Source organism: Lutra lutra, chromosome 18 (assembly GCF_902655055.1).
Source record: "Lutra lutra chromosome 18, mLutLut1.2, whole genome shotgun sequence".
Taxonomy (NCBI): Eukaryota; Metazoa; Chordata; class Mammalia; order Carnivora; family Mustelidae; genus Lutra; species Lutra lutra.
Window position 1 is genome coordinate 11,374,811 of NC_062295.1, and position 20,695 is coordinate 11,395,505.

Genomic DNA, 20,695 nt, shown 5'->3' on the forward strand with positions numbered 1-20,695 from the left:
GTAGTGATCTCAGGGTCATGGGATTGAGCCCTGTGTCAGACTCCACACCCAGTGAAGAACCTGTTTAAGATTTCCACCCCCTCTCTAAAATATATAAATCTTAAAAAAAAAAGAAAAGAGAATATATGAAAGTAAAAATTCCACCAGAAAAGGTAAATAAGTAATAAAGGTAGTGGATCAGCCACTTATAAAGCTGGTGTGAAAGTTAAAAGACAACAGTAGGGTTTTTTTTTTAAGATTTTTAAAAATTTATTTGACAGAGATCACAAGTAGGCAGAGAGGCAGGCAGAGGGAGAGGAAGGGAAGCAGGCTCCCCGCTGAGCAGAGAGCATGATGTGGGGCTCGATCCCAGGACCCTAGGACCATGACCTGAGCCGAAGGCAAAGGCTTTAACCCACTGAGCTACCCAGGCGCCCCAACAACAGTAGTTTTATTAAAAGTACAATAGTAAAAGAATATATAAAATAAAAAGATATAAAGTGCGATATCAAATATATAAAACATGGAGTGGGAAGTAAAAATATAAAGATTTGGAATGCATTAAAAATTAAGTTACTATCAAAATTAACAAGTCCGGGGACGCCTGGGTGGCTCAGTTGGTTAAGCAGCTGCCTTCGGCTCAGGTCATGATCCCAGCATCCTGGGATCGAGTCCCACATCGGGCTCCTTGCTCGGTGGGGAGCCTGCTTCTCCCTCTGCCTCTGCCTGCCATTCTGTCTGCCTGTGCTCGCTCTCTCTCCCTCTCTCTCTCTGACAAATAAATAAATAAAATCTTAAAAAAAAAAAAATTAACAAGTCCGGAAACAACAGATGTTGGCTAGGATTCAGAGAAAGGGGAACCCTCTTATATTGTTGGTTGGCAGCTACCCTGGAAAACAGTATGGAGTTTCCTCAGAAAGTTAAAAATAGAACTACCCTGTGACCCAGCAGTTGCATTATTAGATATTTATCCAAAAGATACAAATGTGGTGATCCAAAGGAACACATGTACCCCAGGGTTTATAGCAGCAATGTCCACGATAGCCAAACTATGGAAAGAGCCCAGATGTCCATCAACAGATGAATGGATAAAAAAGATGTGGGGTGTGTGTGTGTGTGTGTGTGTGTGTGTGTGTGTGTAATGGAATATTACTCAGCCATCAAAAAGAGTGAAACCTTGCCATTTACAATGACATGGATGGAACTAGAGGGTATTATGCTCAGTGAAATAAGTCAGAGAAAGACAAGTACCATATGATTTCACTCATACGTGGAATTTAAGAAACAAAGCTGCTGAGCATAGGGGAAAGGAAGGAAAAATAAGATGAAAATAGGGAGGCAAACCATATGAGATGCTGTACTCTAGGAAACAAACTGAGGGTTGCCGCAGGGGAGGGAATTGGTGGAAAGGGGTAATTGGATGATGGGCTCTAAGGAGGGCACTTGATATAATGAGCACTGGGTGTTATATGGACTAAATTCTACCCCTGAAACTAATAATACAGCATATGTTAACTGCAATGAATTTAAATAAAGAGTTTTAAAAAATTAAGTTACTATCAACCTAAAGGAGACTATATATAAGATGTTGTATGAACCTCATGGTAACCACAAAGAAGAAACTTAAATATACAAAAGAGAAAGAGAAAGGAATCTAAGCATAATGCTAAAGAAAATAATCAAACCAAAGGGAAGAGAGAGAGAAGAAGAAGAAGAGAGAGACCACAAAACAGCCAGAAAACAACAAAATGGCAGTAAGTACATCCTTATTAATAATTGCTTTATTTTTTTAAAAAGATTTATTTATTTTTAGAGAGGGTGAGAATGAGCATGTATGAGCAGGAGGGAGGGGCAGAGGGAGAGGGAGAGAGAGAGAATCTCAAGCAGACTCCCTGCTGAGCATAGAGCCCGACATGGGGCTTGACCCCAGGTCCCTGAGACCACCACCTGAGCAAAATCAAGAGTCAGACATTTAACAGACTGAGCCACCCAGGCACCTCATAATTGCTTTAAATGTAAATGGTTTAAATGCCAATCAAAAGACAGGGTGGCTGAATGTATAGAAAAAAGCAAGAATTTTCTATGTACCGTCTATAGGAGACTCACTCGGAATGTAAAGACACACAGTGGAAAAGGAGACCTTCCATGCCAATGGAAATGAAAGCTGGGGTAGTTGTACTTATATCACACAAAATAGAATTTAAAACAAAGACTGTAACAGGAGAGTTGCCGGATACAGAAGTAATAAACAGAAATTTGTGCATGTCTACACCCTGATAATGAACTGTCAGAGAAATTAAGAGGATAATCCCTTTTACAGTTGCATCAAAAGCAGTAAAATAACCTAGAATAAATTTAACCAAGAAAGTGAAAGACCTATACTCTGAAAACTATAAAACACTGATGAAGGAAATTGAAGATGGCATTAAATAAATGGAAAGATACGCTGTGTTTTGGGATTGGAAGAATGAAGATTGTGAAAATGTCCGTACTACCCAAAGCAGTCTACAAATCAACCAATTCACTGCAATCTGTATCAAAATTCCAATGGCATTTTTCACAGATGTGAAACTAACAGTTCTAAAATTTGTACGGAACCACAAAAGACCCAAAATAGCCAAAGCATTCTTGGGAAAGAGAACAAAGCTGGAAGTATTATACTCTGGAATTTCAAACTGTACTGAAAAGCAGTAGTAATCAAAACAGTGTGGTACTGGCACAAAAACAGACGTAAGTCAGTGGAAGAGAATAGACCAGAAATAAACCCACACCTATATAGTCAATTAACCTATACAAAGGAGACAAGAACATGCAATGGGGAGAAGACAGTCTTTTCAATAAATGGTATTGGGAATATTGCACAGCTGTGTGCACAAGAATGAAACTTGATTGCTTTCTTAAGCCATACACAAAAATGAACACAAAATGGATTAAAGGCATAAGTGCAAGACCAAAACCATAACACTCCTAGAAGACATAGGCTGTAAGCTCTTTGATATCAGTCTTGGCGATATTTTTTTGGATATGTCTCCTTAGGCAAGGGCAGCAAAAATAAACAGATGGGACCCCATCAAACTAAAAGCTTTTGCAGAGTGAAGGAGACCATCAACACAATGAAAAGGCAGCCTGCTGAATGAAGGTCATTGTAAAGCCATATATCTCATAAGGGGTTGATATCCAAAATATATAAAGAACTTACAAAAATAACAACAACAACAACTCTGTCCATTAAATATGGACAGAGGACCTGAATAGACAGTCTTCCCAGGATGACGTACAGATGGACAACAAGCACATGAAAAGATACTGAGCGTCACTGATCACCAGGAAAATGCGTTATCAGAAGTACAATGAGATATCACCTAATACTAGTCAGAATGGCTGTCATCAAAAAGGCAAAAAATCACAAGTGTTGGTCAAGTTGTGGAGAAAGGGGATCCCTTGTACACTGTTGGTGGGAATGTAAATTAGGGCAGCCACTATGGAAAACAGTATGGGGGTTCCTCAAAAAATTAAAAATAGAATTACCCTATGATCCAGGAATTCCACTTTTGGGTATTTATCTGAAGAAAATGAAAAAACTAATTGAAAAAAATATATATATATACTACCTTTATGCTTATAGCAGTATTATTTACAATAGCCAGAGCATTGTAGTAATCCAGATATCGATAATAGATAATAAATGGATAAAGAAGGTTGTATGTACGTGTGTGTGTGTGTGTGTATAATATTACTCAGCCCCAAAAAGGAATGAAATCTTGTCTTCTGTGACAACAGGACCTCGAGGATATCATGCTAAGTGAAATAAGTCAAAGGCTAACACTGTATGATTTCACTTAGATGTGGAGTCTGAAAAAATGAAAAAACAAAACAGAAACAGACCTCATAGAACAAACTGGTGGTCGAGCGGGGGAAGGTGGGACTGGTAAAATAGGTGAAGGGAATTAAGAAGTAAAGACTTGGAGTTATAAAATGAGTAAGTCTCAGAGACGTAATATGTAGCATAGGGGCTGTAGTCAATAATATTGTAATGATTTAATATGGTGACAGTTGGTAACCAGAGCTATTGTGATGATCATTTTGAATATATAAAAATACCAAATGACTGTCTGTTCATCTGAAACTGGTATAATGTCTCAAGTATACTTCAATAAAATAATACATAAATAAATAAAACCACACTGAGTTACCATTTCACACCCATTGAAATAATTAAAATGAAAAAGATTGACCATAATTGTCAGCAAGGATGTAGAACTACTGGAATTCTCCTTCACTGCTAGTAAGACTGCAGAATGGCATAATCACTTTGGAAAATACTTTGTTAGTTTCTTTAAAATTTAAATACTCAGTTGCCGTACGATCCACTCATTTTACTCTTAGGTATTTATTATGCAAGAGAAGTGAAAGCATATATCCATATAAATACTTGGACAAGAATCTTCATAGCACTTTTATTTGTAATAGAAACTGAAAACAACTCAAATGCCCATCATTAGGAGAGTGGGTCAATGAACTGTGATTGGGAATTAGGAAATGCTACTAAACAGGCAACAGTTTGGTGAAATGCTTCACCCCTGCATAATGTGGACCACCATCCTTTCAGCTTTCAGCTTTCTTTTTTTTTTTTAAGATTTTATTTATTTATTTGACAGAGATCACAAGTAGGCAGAGAGGCAGGCAGAGAGAGAGGGGGGTAGCAGGCTCCCTGCTGAGCAGAGAGCCCGATGCGGATGCGGGGCTTGATCCTAGGATGCGGGGCTTGATCCTAGGATGCCGAGACCATGACCTGAGCCGAAGGCAGAGGCTTAACTCACCGAGCCACCCAGGCACCCCTAGCTTTCAGCTTTCAGTAAGCTTTCTTGCTGCCTACTGCTCAGCCCCTAAGCCAGGTTGAGCCCCACATTGGGCTCCCTGCTCAGCGGAAGGCCTGCCTCTCCTCCCACTCCCCTCTCTTGCTGTCTCTCTCCTTTTGTCAGTTAAATAAAAAAATAAAATCTTTTAAAAGGATAAAATCTTTAATGACATCAATAACTATAGCTTTCTTTAATCCACAGTATAAAAAAATTATATAAAAAATACCTTTCAACTTATATTTACCTGGTAAGTGCTATTTTAGATAGGAAGCCCATTTATTCCTATGTGTTGGACAAAGAACCCACGATCCAGAGAAAGTAAACGAATTGGCAGTAGCTTCACAGCAGTGAAGCTGGACTAGAACCCAGGGTTTCCATTTTAACATTTTTGTGTAACTTGGAGAAAAATCAATGTACCATCTACTTACACGTTTTTACTTGACAGTCTCTTCGGCAGGCCGCATTTAAGAGAGGTCTCGGACGCCCGCCGCCAGTCGCTGGAGCACCATGGATCCCCCAGGGGCACTAGACACCGAGGATGAGCTGGGGCCGTTAGCCCATCTTGCCCCGAGTCCTCAAAGTGAAGCTGTTGCCCACGAATTCCAGGAGCTGTCCTTGCAGCCCAGCCAGCACCTGCCCCCTCTGAATGAGAGGAAGAACGGTGAGCTCTTCAGCATGCGCGGTGGGGACTGGGTTTAAAGACTTCCCTTTTCATGAGCCAAGTTGATTACTGTTTGGTAGTAAATTTTTTTTTTTTTTTTTTTTTGGCTGGTTACATTGGGCAGCCTGTCACGAGGGGAGAGCCTCATTGGGGTGTTGGCTGGTTTTGAGTAAGGCAGACTTCACTTTGCATTCAGTTCTTTCATTATTCCCCCAGTAAGTATCTGGTAGCGGTATTCTCGCAAACAAGCTCTGGGCGCAGCCACGCTAGCACCAGGTTTCATGCTACAACGACACTGGAGGGTAGCCTGCAAGACAGACTGAGGCTTGGACCAGACTGTCCTCCCCTTTCCCCGTCTCCAGTGTGTTGGCACCTTAGTTTCAGAATTGACAGCCTTTAAGCTATTTGGATGATCACTAAGAAAACAAGAATTTCTTATTTGACTATTTTTCTATGAGTGGGTATAGGATATGATCATATTGTCGTTCTTTGACTGCTTGTCATTGTGTACAAAATGAATATGTTCTATTCATTTGGTATCTGTTCAGGAAATTTTCATTGGTCACAGAGGCTTGTCAGAGTCTCCGGAAAATATAGTACTGTCGACTTTTAATGTAAATAAGTAAGGATAGATAATAGACACTTAATTTTAATACTTATAATGTAAAAACTAACAAACATAAAATGTTAAAATTTGTGAACACATCAAGCATATATATTAAAAGGGCCACATTAAGAATGTCAGCTGAATTTATTGTGCTTTCTGTAGTTCTGATGAGTTTTACATTTACAGATAGACGTTTTTAAAATTTTGGTTTTAAAAGCCAGAAGAAATGAAACCATTCCCTTCTAGAACACTTCCTTATGTACCTTGTTGCTTATTTTTCTGGGTTCTGTTTCCCAGTCCTTTTCACTATTGGCCTTATCATATGCAGGAAAATGATACACTGTGATTCTCCGATCTTTAGTACATGTATTCAGAGTATACTTGTCTGCTTCAGATAGGGTCTCTGGTACTTGTTCTTGGGCATAACCCTTGTCAAGTGTGAGTGGTGTAAAGCAACATTTTGGCTTAAGTGCTATCAGACTTTTCAGGCTATAGAACCTTCCATCAATTAGGGGCCTTCCTTTCTAAGACTGGCTGACAGAATATAACCATATTTACTAAAGCATGACTAAGTGTCATCAAATTCACTTAGTACCTTTAGACCTGTGTCACGTTCAGATTATTATCCTCAAAAAAATATATGTGAGTTGCACCAGTATAAAACTGCAGGAGTATACAGTAACTCAAGACAATGGTCATACGTAGCAGAGGAGGGAAATATGTTGCAAAAGTTTATACTTTGTGGTGATTTACTTGATGAAGCACACCACATTCTCTTGCAAGAATGTTGTCTTAAATATGTATGCCTGAATATAAGGTTAGCCCGAATATTAGGTAGACTCCCTATATAAATTTTTAGGAAGATGGAATAAAAGGTAAAAAATTTTAGTTGAGTCATTTAGTTACATGTATATAACTAAAATCACATTTCATGAAGCAGTGCAACAATATAGAAGGATTGCTTTATTCCCCTCATATTTCACAGAACCAGCTTGCTTACACTTTATCCATGAATCTTTGCGAGAAGTGCTTTTTTCTTTATCGTCAGCAAAACCCCTTGGCATCATCCATCCAGCACTAAAATCCAGGGTGTATCTTCATTTCTGTCTTTTGTGTCTTGAGGTAGAGTGGTTTTGAGTTCACGCATGATCTGACATGGGAGATTTTATGTCTAGACTACCATTGACGAACCAGTGGGGTTGGGTGCATGTGTGCGTTGTGTGTCTTGCACTTGTATGTTCGCGGTCTCTACAACATAATCACTCATGTGATTTGTGGTTGGTCATAACATTTATGTGGCTGTAGTTCCTATTTTAGAATACAATTATCTGTTTTGCTTTGCATGAGTAGGTAACACTGTCACTGCCCTAAAACGTACAGGGTACAAATGGGTCACAGCGAAAAGTACATCACCTCCCAGTCTTTCCCCTTAGCTACCTAGTTACTTCCTCAGAATTAACTACTGTTACTTGCATCCCTTCTGACCGAATAGCATTTTTCCACTTTTTTAAAAGCAGTTTTTCAAAGTCTTGTTTTATAACAACACTCAGTACGTTCAGTTTTAAGGTTATAACCTGGGACTAGTTAATGTGTTGGCTTTGTTTTCCCCCCTTTTGATGATTCCTACTAAGATGTTTTTATAAACATCCTAAAATTAGCTTTGAATGGAGTTAATTTTTAAGCAAATATGTTTTCCTCAGGTACATTTTTGTTCACTATTAAGTATATGAAAAAGTATCTTATAATCTGAGATGCTATGTAAAGACTCCAAAAGCAGTTTCCTCTTTTCTAATAGGTGACATCAGGAAGTTAAAAACCTTACCTTATATTCAGGCATACACCCCAAGTTCAGACTTATGATATATTAGCCTGACTTGTGTGTATATTCCAAGGCATACTGGAATCCTTGTACAGCTATCAGAAATCTACCTTTTTTTTTTTTTTTTAAGATTTTATTTATTTGACAGAGTGTGAGCACAAGCAGGCGGAGCTGCAGGCAGAGGGAGAGGAGGAAGCAGGCTCCCTGCTGAGCAGGTAGTCCGATGTGGGGCTCGATCCCAGGACCCTGAGATCATGACCCGAGCCAAAGGCAGATGCTTAATGGACTGAGCCACCCAGGCACCCGAGAAATCTACCTTTTTGATAGTTTTATGAGTAGAGTGGAATCACATCAAGCAATAGGGAGATAAAAGAACCATAACTGTCTTACCTTACTTTTTTACATTACTTCTTCATTTTTTAAGTTTTCTTAGTGCCATGTTTAAGTCATATCATACATAAAATGTAGGTCTTGGCCTCAAAGTGAATTAATACAAAGTACTGTTTAGATTATGAAATAGTCAAATTTAGGTATTTCCTTGGTGATTGTGTCTCATTTTTAGTCCTAAGCATTTGAATTTCACTTGTTTGAATTCTTTCCTTTTCGAGTTGGGGAATATGAAGATACTTCAGTTTGGATTGGTGTATAGAAGGATCATGTCACCAAATAGCTTATAAGTAAACCTAACGAGGACAGAGAGGTTGACACCTAGGCAGTGACGCCAGGGTCTTCCCTTATATTTTTGACCAATATTTATGTTGGTAATGCAGCGGAATAGCAGACAATTCCTACTGTTGCAGGAAATGTGAAAGATGTTTACCAAAGAAAAGCTAGGGCTTTCCTTGACCCCTGAATGTGGCCAAAATAATTCCGTAACTGGAGGTACCTCAAAAGTAAGGCAACCGATTAGACCAATAATTCTTCCCAGCAAGGGAGTCCTTAGTAAAGGAAGCGTGGATATACAGTGATGGACCTTTAATGAAACAGTGCCTGCACAGGAAAATTGAGCTCTGTTTGGGTGTTTTACACAATATTAGCATTCCTTCAGATGGTAAACACAGGCAGTAAAAGGGAAATCAGTCTAAGGGACGGTTATTTTTTTATTGCCAAACTAGGAAAAGCTCAGGTGCTGTAAGTTGAATGTAGCTTTATAAAGGCAAGGAGAGACAAAGTGGATCGAAACAACATGCCTGAAAGAGCCCAGCTCTGCCTCGTGCCCCCACTTAGAGGACCACAGATAGGAAGCTTATAGTTGTATGTCTTGAGGTCATTTGCAAGACTGATAAGCATGCTGGTTGGTGAATTTAAGCTTTTAAGTCACTGCCAGCTTTATCTTGCAGTAAAGCAGATAAGTCGACGTAGACCCCCCCCCCCCTTTTAAAACAGTTTGGTATTTTAATACTTCTTGGTACAGCTCTGAAGATGAGGCTCGGTTATGTTAACATGGCCATGGATGCACCACAGCCCAGCTGTCACTAGTATCAAGTAGGTGGAAAATAGTATCTGCCACTTTTCCCTTCCTGTATTAACAGGCTTTTTGAAACGGTATTTGCTTTGAAATCGTGTGTTTTTAGGACTCAGAAAGGAGGAAACTTCGTTGTTATTCTTATTTTAAACTTTGGTATTTTTAGTCACTGCAGTGGTTGGATTTTTGAGTTAATGGTCCCATTTTAAATTTTTGTTCCTAAGGTTTTCCATCCATTAAATTTATCACAGTGAATAGTTTTAGACCATCTCTCAGTCTGTTCTAGAATGATCATACTAGAGAGAAAATAATTCAGTACAGGTTTTAATACTTTTGCAGACAGGTGAAATTTGCCTTGCCATGAAACCCAGCCAAAGAAAATTGCTTGCCTCGTACCATAGAAAATAAATGGCATTTGCTCATGGCTGGTCTTTTCTTGATGTTTTACCTTGAAAACATTTCCCCACTCCTTGTTAACCTACCTGTTAGGCTTATGGTCACTCCAGGTGTTTGAAAATGCCCAAAGGTGATGAGCATTTGTCTGAAACAGAGCCCTGTTTCCATGTACGCAAGATGGTATGGCTTACTGGAGATTGGTGAGGAAAGAGAATATTTCTGTTTTCCTCTGGAGCAGACAACCAGACAGGATGTTCTCAGAGTGTCATAAATGGGAAGGAAATGAATAGATGCTAAATGACCAAGACATGGAACTATAGGGTTCTTGCTTTCCCTTTCTATAAGAAATAGAAATGAGTAATTTTCTGTAACATTCTCTTGTCCTTGGCTTTACTGTTAACATATTTAGGATCTTGAATATTTAAAATTCTCATGATGTTAATAAACAGTCTGATACATTTAGATAATTTCTTTTTTTTTTTTTTAAAGATTTTATTTTTATTTATTTGTCAGAGAGAGAGAGGGAGAGAGAGCAAGCACAGGCAGACAGAATGGCAGGCAGAGGCAGAGGGAGAAGCAGGCTCCCTGATGAGCAAGGAGCCCGATGTGGGACTCGATCCCAGGACGCTGGGATCATGACCTGAGCCGAAGGCAGCTGCTTAACCAACTGAGCCACCCAGGCGTCCCCATTTAGATAATTTCTTTTTCTGCTTCCAGGAGTTACTCCAGACAGAGTACTTAGTCTGGGAAGAGAGATATATATAACTTCCTTAATTAATCTTCCTTCATATCTAATATGTTTTTAAAAACTAGGCTCTACATGTTAATACTAAACACAATTTGAATGTTTAAAAGCCAACTGTGTACCCCCTGACAGCTGCAGAGGAAATTCTTGATTAATTTTGGCAGCTTTCCTATTCTCTTTGTGACAATTTCTTGACCCTTTCAAAATGAAAACGAAGTCCTATAAGTAGCTTACAGGTAGGGTACTCTCTTTCGCAATGGTGTTTACCAGCTCTCTATTAAAGAGCGTGTTGTGTTTCACAACGTAAATCAGCATCTCTAACCCCGTCCACCTTCCTTTTTGTGCGCTGGGTTTCTTGTTTGGACAGTTGGGCTGTTACTGAGATGTAGTCTGCTTCAGTGCATCGCGGAACACACCCCAGCAGCATGTGGGTGGGGGCAGGGGTGGGGTTAGGCAGTAGCTTACACTCTCCCACCTGCAGCGACGAGTCGGAACAGTGCCGTGGGCCTGCTGTGGTCATTGCTGAGGGGGTAGAGGGAGCTTCCAGTTTCAGGAGTGCATTAGTAAGACTCTAGGCCAAGCCTAGCACACCTGAAAGCCCCATTTTGAGTTATTTATCCAGTATTTACCCAGTTTTTAAATTGTGACCTCTTGCAGAAATGCTCTTCAATGTCAACGTAACATGTTTATTAAAAGTAAATTATAGAACATAATAATAATTATCAGTGCAGTCTAGCATGAGACCACATTATCTTAATATTTAAAAAATGTTTGCCCAAAATCGTTACAAGGGTTTTCTAAAGTTATCGGAGTCCTAGAAGTACATCATTTCTTATATAGACTATTTGAGATAATTTTTGTATGACTTCCATTAGGCACTGGTCCAGCAAAGAAATGGAAACTTATTAATTAAGGAACAGTCTTTCCTGTCCCTCAGAAAGTAATTTTAAAGAGGACATATATAATATAAATAATTAGTTAATAGATATCACTCAACTACAACACTCTCGCTACTTAGACCTTTTAAGACTACTTGTAATTAAATAGTTGGTTTATAATTAGACCCCCTGGTGGGCCAAGAGACTTTGTTAAAATTAAGTTGGGCTCTTTCTTGCCTGTGTGCTCTACCTAACCCAACCACAGGGACCTCTCTTAGCAAAAAGGAAGAGGAAGGGTAGATGTTGGACACCTGCTTTCTACCATGACTGAAGGAGATTGATAAATTTAGGGAATATACGGGGAGGGGGAGGGGGAGTGACCCATGATTTTTCTTCCTTTGTTATTTTATGTTAAGATAGCACTAATAAGGCACTGTTGAGACAAAGCAAGAAGACAAATATGTTGGAATAACAAATGTTTTGGAATTTTCTCTTTGCTTTGTAGTTAATAATCGCCCTAATTCGCGAATATCATACCCAATGTTTTTCTAACTCCTTTAAATTAATCCGTACTGTTGGCTACCCTCACCTGCTACCCTCACTATTATTAACAGGAAGTGTAGTCTTTTGGGAGTCAGGACTCCAGTCTCCTCTGCTGACTCAGTCTGTGAGCATGGGTAAGTCTCGGAAGCTCTCTGTGTCACGGTATGCCCATCGTAATATCCGTATGGTAGCTTTCAGCCCATGTGTCTCTCTCTGGCTGCCCTTCCTCATTGCATCATGTGTTCTTATATCTCATTATCACTTCTGCCTTGTGCTGTTCATTGGGCAGCAGAACCAGATAGAATGGAAGATAACTTCCATCTCAGTTAACAGATGGAATTTTCCACAGATACAAATTAATAATGTCGCTGTTTATTACGTTCCTTGCAGATGTATTATTAAACATACATGCCAGCTCGCCCAATTAGTCTGACTTTCCCCCCATATTTAAAAAGAAAGAGAAATTGACTCAATTGTGTTATCCTAAAAAAACAACAACAAAACAGAACTGTATCTAATTTAGGATAGTATTCTCCCTATTCGTGGTATTTAAGGGTTGGCAGGTATGTGTTAACATTTTTGTAATAGCGTCAGACTGTCAGTTAAAGGATAGTATTTTAGCTTTTTTTAAAGCCCAAGTTATTCATTTTCTTTTCTGGTCATTTATGTTGTTGTTTTCATTAAGGAAATGCTAATAGTTGGGTGTCCGTTTTGTAAAACCCAAGGTTTTAAAGATGATCTCTATGTTTAATGAATATTAAACAAGAATAATAAAAAGTCTGATTTACAACTTGCGTTTGGTTCTCGTCGGTTAGTTAGAAAGCTAACAAGTACTAGGATTTGTCAGTGATCTCTGCAGATTGGGTATTCCTAGCTACAAAATAGGAGACTCTCTTTGACAGAAGCCACGATCCCAACGTCATGGTGAGGAAGCCTCTTGACTGGGCTGCGTGGTCCAAGTGCCGGCATATAGTGTATCAGGGGAAAGCTTGCATATCTGAATACCCAGTTCTCCAAAATGGTTTTAAAAATTTAAAAAAAAAAAAAATCTGAAATACAGATTTCAAGAGTGGAAATCACGGTGATTTTGCTATTAGTATTTATTGAGCGATCATTGTGTCTCCTACCTTAGAATAATCCTTAGATTTCTAAGCCTTCTGGTGCAATGTTGGCAGGTCAGAATGTGGTGCATTCACCTGAAATTGTTGGGCGCATAGATCCTTGAAAGTAATCCCTTCAGGTATATACAGAAAATGAATTTAGAGATGATTCTTGCAGATAACGGAGAGAGAGAGAACCTGATTTTAAAGGAGGAGGTCTATGGAAGAAAAAAAAAAGAAAGAAAAAGACAAAAGAGAAAGAGGTCTGTGGGGTCAAGCATAGAGCCTGCTGTCTTGAACAGGACAAAGACACAAAGCCCATGTCTTTAATGCATAAACAGCGGTCACGTTATGTGTGCCTCATAGGCCGCTGAGAGGCTTACAGCAAGAGCGCTCTTATGCTAACTAGCATGTGCCTGGTGCCTCGTAAGTCCTCGGTTCCAGGTACCCGGCACTGCCTGCTTGATGTAAAAACGCCGCGAAAGAGGCAGCGCGCACAGTGCTGACAGCCCCGACCCCGGAGGCCCCGTGTCTGAGTCCGGGTCCTGGCTGCACCATTCCTGGCTGTCAACTGAAACAAATGGCTCCCCTTCCCCTTGCCTCACTTTTCTCATCTACCAAACGGGGATCATACTAGCCCCTGCTTCACAGAGTTGCGTTAAGGATGCAATGAGTTCGCGTAAGTCAAGCCTGTGGAACAACGTGGGCAAAGCAATTAGCACGTTGCAGCTGTTCGTTACGGTCATGTATGTCTTGAGAACACAGTTCGGGTTGACGGGTGAACAACGTGGGTTTGAGCTGCATGGGTCCGCGTGTGGGCAGATTGTTTTTGACAAATACAGTACGGTCCTGAAAATGTTCCTTTCTCTTCTGTATGATTTTCTTAATAACATTTTTTTTTCTTCTGGCTTTACTGTGAGACTACAGCATGTAATATAGGAAACTCACCGAGTGTGTGTGAACTGACTGTTGACGTCATCTCTAAGGTTTCCAGTCAACCGGAGGCTCTTAAGTTTCGGGGCAGTCAAAAGTTATTCATGAATTTTCGACCCCCAGGCTGTCTTCGAATTCATACCAAGTGAATACGGTTTTTCAGGACTCCCACCACGATGTTTTATAACTGAGTGCTTCTTTCAGTAGGCCCAGTCATCTCTGCCCCCATTTTCCACAAGTATTTCTCTTTAAAGATGTCAAATGACGTGCAGTTTCTTAATGTCTCTCCGTGTACCTTCATAACATTTGAAGAGCGGCTTATCTGATGAGCGCCAAGGGGTCAATGTAGTAGGCACTGATTTCCCATGAAGTTTGTCTCTCTAGTTGGTACTGCCAGTTCCCACAATCCTAGCATTCCCTGGGCATCAGTCAGTGTCTACAAGGAATGATTTTCAAATATTAAAGCATGTGAAAAGACAAACAGGCCAAAACTCAGAGCTCTCTAGGGACTATGACCTCCAAAACAGACTCAGTTCTGACATTTTCACAGGCTGCTTGAAGGAATTCCAGCAGGGCCATTCCATTTGGTAAACTCCTAAACAAACCCTCTGTCATCAAGGACTGATTTATCGATTTTTCTCCTTATGTACTTGTTCTGAAGAGATTAAGATAGTAGATATGGCTGCTTAGACACTTTTAAGGCATTTGATGTATATGATAAGTATTATACAGAGGACTTCTGGTATTTTGAAGTAGTAAAACAGTTATTTGCTATGTTGAAAGAGATTTCTTGCTCTGAGTTGACTTTTAAATTCTTTCTCTTTTTCGTTTTGATTCCAGGAAATCTGTGTCATAATCGCATCTCGCAATTAAAATGTTTTCAGTCTGAACCCAATTATTTAATAAAGAAATTGATTAAATTTGGGGATGACCTTTTCAAAAATAAATATGTATGTATACAATGACTTGTTTCCCAAGGACCTTTGGCATGTGTGAAAACAAACAGTTCTAGTGGTGTAGGATAATATTCTATGAAATCTTGGTGTGATGACAGTTGTTTACATTATGCCTTAAGGTTACTTGAGTGGGGGAGGGCAGATCTATAAGTTGTTTTTCAGTTCATCTGAATTCTCTTAAAATAGTCTATTGTATATTATTATAAGGTTCTTTATAAAAACAATATAGTGCAAAAAAAAAAAAAATGAGAAGGGCAGAACCCAAAAGATTTAGAGCCTGAACAACCTAAGGAAATGGGTAATTAGGATTTATTTGATTTATAGTTGGCTTTAAATGCTACCAGCCCCATGGTTGTCCCAGTCTGGTGTGTCTGAGTGAATGTATGAAACTCCAGGGTCAAACAGCATTCTGCATGTGAAGGGGCAGGTTTGTTGGGGGGGGGGGCGGTGGTTGTGTGGTTTCTTTCCTTCTTTGCAGGTTTCTTTTCAATGAGTTAATCCTTTGGGTGAAAGTATGAAGCTTTAAGCATTAAACAAAGGAAATCCTACACAATCAGAACTTTCCTATGATTCGATATCTGATTCTGGTGTCAGATTGTAATACGTTTTGAACAAATTTTAAAGTGGGACACAGGAAGTGAATTGTATATGATTTCACTCAAGCCTCTTAATGTCAGGATAAATAAAACTCATGTTATCATATCGTAGTAACCCATCAGAAACTCAGGGTATTTTAGAGGTCTCCTTGGTAAAAGAAAATGGAAACAAAAGTGAAATAATAAGGCGCTTAGTAATTGGTCGCAAGTAGTTATTGAATATACCAAAGAATTACTTGCCTCTTGATTGATGTGTATAAAATGAATATGATGAAAAAGGTCTGTTTGCTCTTATTACTGTTTTTCTCAGGCCAAGAATAACAAAGTGATATTTTACTAGACATACTCTCAGTATGAGAAAGTATTACTTTTCTAATGTATTTTTCTAACATAGATGTTTCTGTCTCTCACTGTCAGTTTCAGTTAGATAGTCTCTGCGTCTTGCAAAAAAGTGGAATTTGATTAAATAACTTGCTGATAAACTAGTCAAATCTCTGGCTGCATCATTGTGTGCTTGTTTATTTGTGCATAGAATTAGAGTAGCTGCTTGGCTGCATGCTCGCTGAGTGCTTTCAGAACCCTCAATGGAAACAATGCTCACACCTTCAAAAATCTGAAGATTTTGTTGGGACCCTCAAGTATAATTTGGAGGATTTTCCAGGTCAAAGAATTTAAACTTACACCAAGCAGATCAAGTTAGGATTGGAAAAATTAAAATTTAAAGAAGTCCAAGAACTTAGTCCTAAACTATGGCTTTCAGAATCTGATGGTTCTAGACAGTGCTGTGGTTTTTGTTCTATTACACTATGTAATAGTGTACTCTGTGTAACATGTACTTTCTCATAAAAGTGGATACCTTTCTTAAATGACCATGAATGTTTCATATATCCTTGAGGGTGGAACGGTATATAAATGTCAGTTGGGTCATTTGGTTCATGAGGTTGTTCAAGTCGTATATTCTTCCTGATTTTTTTTCTTGTTCTGTCAGTTGCTCAGAGAGGTATGTTGAAAACCCCAACTAAAACTGTGGATTTATTCCTCCTTTCATTATTTTTTTTCTTTCATGTATTTTGAGTATCTGTTATGTGTTCTAGAGTACTAGATTAAAAAAAGTCTCTGTCTTTCAACCGCAATATTTCGATAGGTTCCATTTAAAGTAATTGTTGATTTATTTGGCATATTAGTTATCTGTAGCTGTGTAACAAACTACTTCATACCTTAGTAGCTTAACACAAGACACATTTATATCTCGCCATTTCTTTGGGTCAGGAATTCAGGCAAATCTTAGCTGGGCACCTCTGCCTCACAGTCTCTCAAGAGCCTGCAGTCAGGTATCAGCCAAGGCCGTGTCATCTGAAGGTCCAGCTGGGGAAGGATCTGCCTGTAACCTTTGCTACGTTGTTGTTGGCAAGATTCAGTTCCTTGAGGGTTGTTGATCCAAGGGCCTCATTTCCTTGCTGTCTGCTCCCTGGAGGCCACCCCTGTTCTTGCCGAGTGGGCCTGTCCAACATGATATCTTAACTTTGTCAGAGCCAGTAAGAGAGAGGTCTGCTAGCAAAACAAAAGTAATTTTTTTTTCCCAACATTTCCTCAACAGTGCCCTATTCTACTGTTGAGAAGCAAATTACTCAAGGGGAGAGAGGACTTTACAGAACCATATATATACCAGAAGGCAGAGAACAGTAGAGGCCATCTACCAGAGTTGAGTTTAAGTCAGTCATTTTGTGGTATGTTGTATTTGTTCAGTCTGTTCCTTATTCTTCTTTTCTTCCCTTTTTTTTTTTTTGTTAATTCTTTTTTTAGTATTTTGTTTATTTTTGTAGCATCCTATTAGCTATATTTTTTCAAATGTTCACTTACCTTTTCTAATGAAGGTCTAATATGCTGCTAATTGTATCCAATAAAATGTTCATCTTAGTTTATTTTTATCTCTGTAAGTTCCTTTTTTTTTTTTTTTGCATTGTCCATTTCTCTCATCACTGTATTCACATTTTCCTTTAAATACTTGTACATAGTTATGGCTGTTAATTCATGTTTTTTCCTGTCATTTTTGCATCTGTTGTTTTTTTTTTTTTAAAGATTTTATTTATTTATTTGTCAGAGAGAGCGGGGGAGAGAGAGCGAGCACAGGCAGACAGAATGGCAGGCAGAAGCAGAGGGAGAAGCAGGTTCCCCGACGAGCAAGGAGCCCGATGCGGGACTTGATCCCAGGACGCTGGGATCATGACCTGAGCCGAAGGCAGCCGCTTAACCAACTGAGCCACCCAGGCGTCCCTTGCATCTGTTTTTATTGACAGATTTTTCTCCTATTACAAAGACATTTTCCTCCCTCCTAGCAAGTTGTCTACTAACTTTTTTTTTTTTTTAAGATTTTATTTATTTGACAGAGAGAGAGAGAATCACAAGTAGGCAGAGAGGCAGGCAGAGAGAGAGTGGGGAGGAAGCAGGCTTCCCACAGAGCAGAGAGCCCAACGTGGGGCTCGATCCCAGGACCCTGGGATCACGACCTGAGCCAAAGGCAGAGGTTTTAACCCACTGAGCCACCCAGGCGCCCCGTCTACTAACTTTTTATTGGATATAACATCGTGAGTGTTGCATTGCTGAGTGGCTGGATTTTGTTTTGGTTGTCTTCCTTTAAAGTGTTGGGTCTTTGTTTTGGTTCAAGTGTTGGACTTTTGGATCACTCACAAGGCCTTCTTCAAGCTTTGTTAGGAAGGATATAAGGTAGCATTCCCTCCAGGGGTGTTGCCTTTGGAATCTCTGCCGAATGCCCCACTCAGTACCCCGGGGAGATCTTTTTGCTCAGGCTAGTCAGAGCTCGAACATCTCCCAGCCTCCTGTGCACCTTGGAAGTAAGTGTTCAGCCCCTGGTTCTCTGGTCATTTCTTTTTTCTTTTTTTTTTTTTTTTAAACATTTTATTTATTTATTTGACAGAGAGAAATCACAAGTAAGCAGAGAGGCAGGCAGAGAGAGAGGAGGAAGCAGGCTCCCTGCTGAGCAGAAAGCCCGACGTGGGGCTCGAACCCAGGACCTGGGATCATGACCTGAGCCGAAGGCAGCGGCTTAACCCACTGAGCCACCCAGGCGCCCCTCTCTGGTCATTTCTTTCCCGCCTTGTGAAACTGCAGTGGGCACACATAACTCAGGACTGAGCAGACACTCCACGGTGCCCCGTGCTGCTCTCCAGGGCTCGTTCTCAGTATAGGCCGTCCCGTTCCGCAGTCTGCCCCGCAACTCCCAGCTGTCGTTGCTTCCCCTTAGCTCTCATCTCTGGCTCCCCAGTGCCGCAGGCCTACCTAGCACTGTCTGAGGGCTCGAGCTCACGGTCAGCGGCTGAGAGGGTCATCTCAGTTGTTCCCTTTCCTCTAGGAGTCACAGTGCCGCACTGCCCGCGTCCCAGTGCGGGAAAGCCATTGTTGCACACATTTCGTCCGGCTCTCTGGTTTCCTCTGATGAGAGGCTGGGTGCGGTTCTTGTTATCCCATCATAGCTGCGGACCAGTCTGGAATTAGGGATTTAATACACGGCCCGTGTGCCCTACACCTCTGCCTTCTGACTGGACTGCCGAGGTGCTGCTCTGTGTCTGGGCCACCCCCCGCCACATTCCCCACTGAACACTGAGACCTTGCCGGGTGCAGCAGGCTGCTCCCGGCTTGTGGGCTCAAGGCTGAGGCTGATAGTTATGGGGGCACTTAGGTCAGCCAGCTTTCCAGCTTTTGCTGTCGGTGCAGGGTGGTGAGCAAGCTTGTCCGTGAGGGCCTCTTGGATCACTCGGAGCCAGCGGCGGAGGCGCTCCGCTGTTCAGGAGGTCAGCGTGCTTCAGTGCGGGACCTCAAGGAGGAAAGGATTCACGTGTTGGCAGAATCCATTCTTCATTAATAAAGAAATTATATATTATTTTCTCTTCACAGAAATGTTGAAATTCAGAAAACTTCTCTTTGCCTCAGTATTTGAATTGGATTCAGTTTGGCAAAAGAGTCAGCCTTTAGCCGATTTAGAAAATATAAAGAGTACATTTTTCTTCTCACATATATATTAATGGGAATTTTCTTGTCAAGAATATCTAGTTCTATTAAGTGAAAAAGCATAGAATTAAATTGCAGATTCGCCATGAATGCAACTCACCATCTTCTCTGCATTGTCCCATCAGCCCCTACCGTGTCCTCCAAAAAACACCCTGCAGAGAATTACATCAAATTAATTTTGGCATTTTATGTACATACATAGTACTCTCACCTGCCTTCTTTCCTGTAGTGTGCATTTTTCATAATACACATACAGTGTGTATATATATCAAGGAAGGAAGAAAACCTTTTTGAAAAAAATATGCCACATATATAATGGGAAATGTTAGAGTAAGTTGATAGCTCGTGATTATATTACAGTATTGGGGTGATTCTCCAGAGAATTAGATTCTACTTGGAATTCTTACATTCTGCTCAGAGGCCACTAAATTTCAGGTTGAATATTCACAACATGTAACAGATTCTCATCCTTTGTTGACAGAGCTTTACAGGAGAATTTATATTGAGGGTTTGTGTGCTGTAATAGAAATGAAGGAGAACGTTACTGAGATCACCTGGGGAGCACAGAGACACAATTCAGTCAGAGTCTCTGTCATGTGGGTCTCATGGTCTGTGCTTCTGCATTACTCCTGGGCCCAGTGGTTGATAGCTCCCACCTCGGTTCACATGGCCTCTCTGGCTGCCCACCTGTGCCCTCGTGTGGCTGTCTCACTGTTGCCGAGAAGACAGAGCAGGTTAGGACGCAAGGAACAGATGGGAGTCACTAGTAGCGGGCAGGGTGAGTGAGGCGTAGGTGTCAGAACTGGCCCCAGAGTCCCAGAAGGACAGAGCCCGGAGCAGGTGTTCAGGTCCGTCAGATGGCTGTCAGATTGGTTCTCAGTCTTGTTCCATCCAGGTGGTATGTTGACAACGACAGAGGGAAACCAAATGAAAAGTAAAAAGATTAATTGTGTTTTTGGAAATTAGAGTCATCGATATATACTCAAACTGTGGACTTTAGAATGTATTTGTTTTTCTGTCTAGTTTTAGATATACGGTTCCATTTGATTAGCCCAAATGTTTGAAAAACAAACTTGCATTAATGTGTGAAGTGGTCCAAATATACTAATGCAAAATCTTTTCTAATAGAATT

The 20,695-nt window shown here is 40.3% G+C and overlaps 1 protein-coding gene across 5 annotated transcripts in view; it reads left to right on the forward strand.

Annotated features, from left to right (window-relative positions):
- Window positions 1-20,695, forward strand: part of MRTFB (myocardin related transcription factor B) — a 250,959-nt gene that overhangs the window by 122,738 nt on the left and 107,526 nt on the right. For all 5 annotated transcript variants that reach the window (XR_007124392.1, XM_047713407.1, XM_047713406.1 and 2 more), the window contains exon 3: window positions 5,284-5,499. Coding sequence is in view for 4 of the 5 variants with exons in the window: in XM_047713407.1 (XP_047569363.1) it covers window positions 5,346-5,499 (154 nt within the window). In the remaining variant the exon portion in view is untranslated. The remainder of the gene's footprint in view (window positions 1-5,283; window positions 5,500-20,695) is intronic.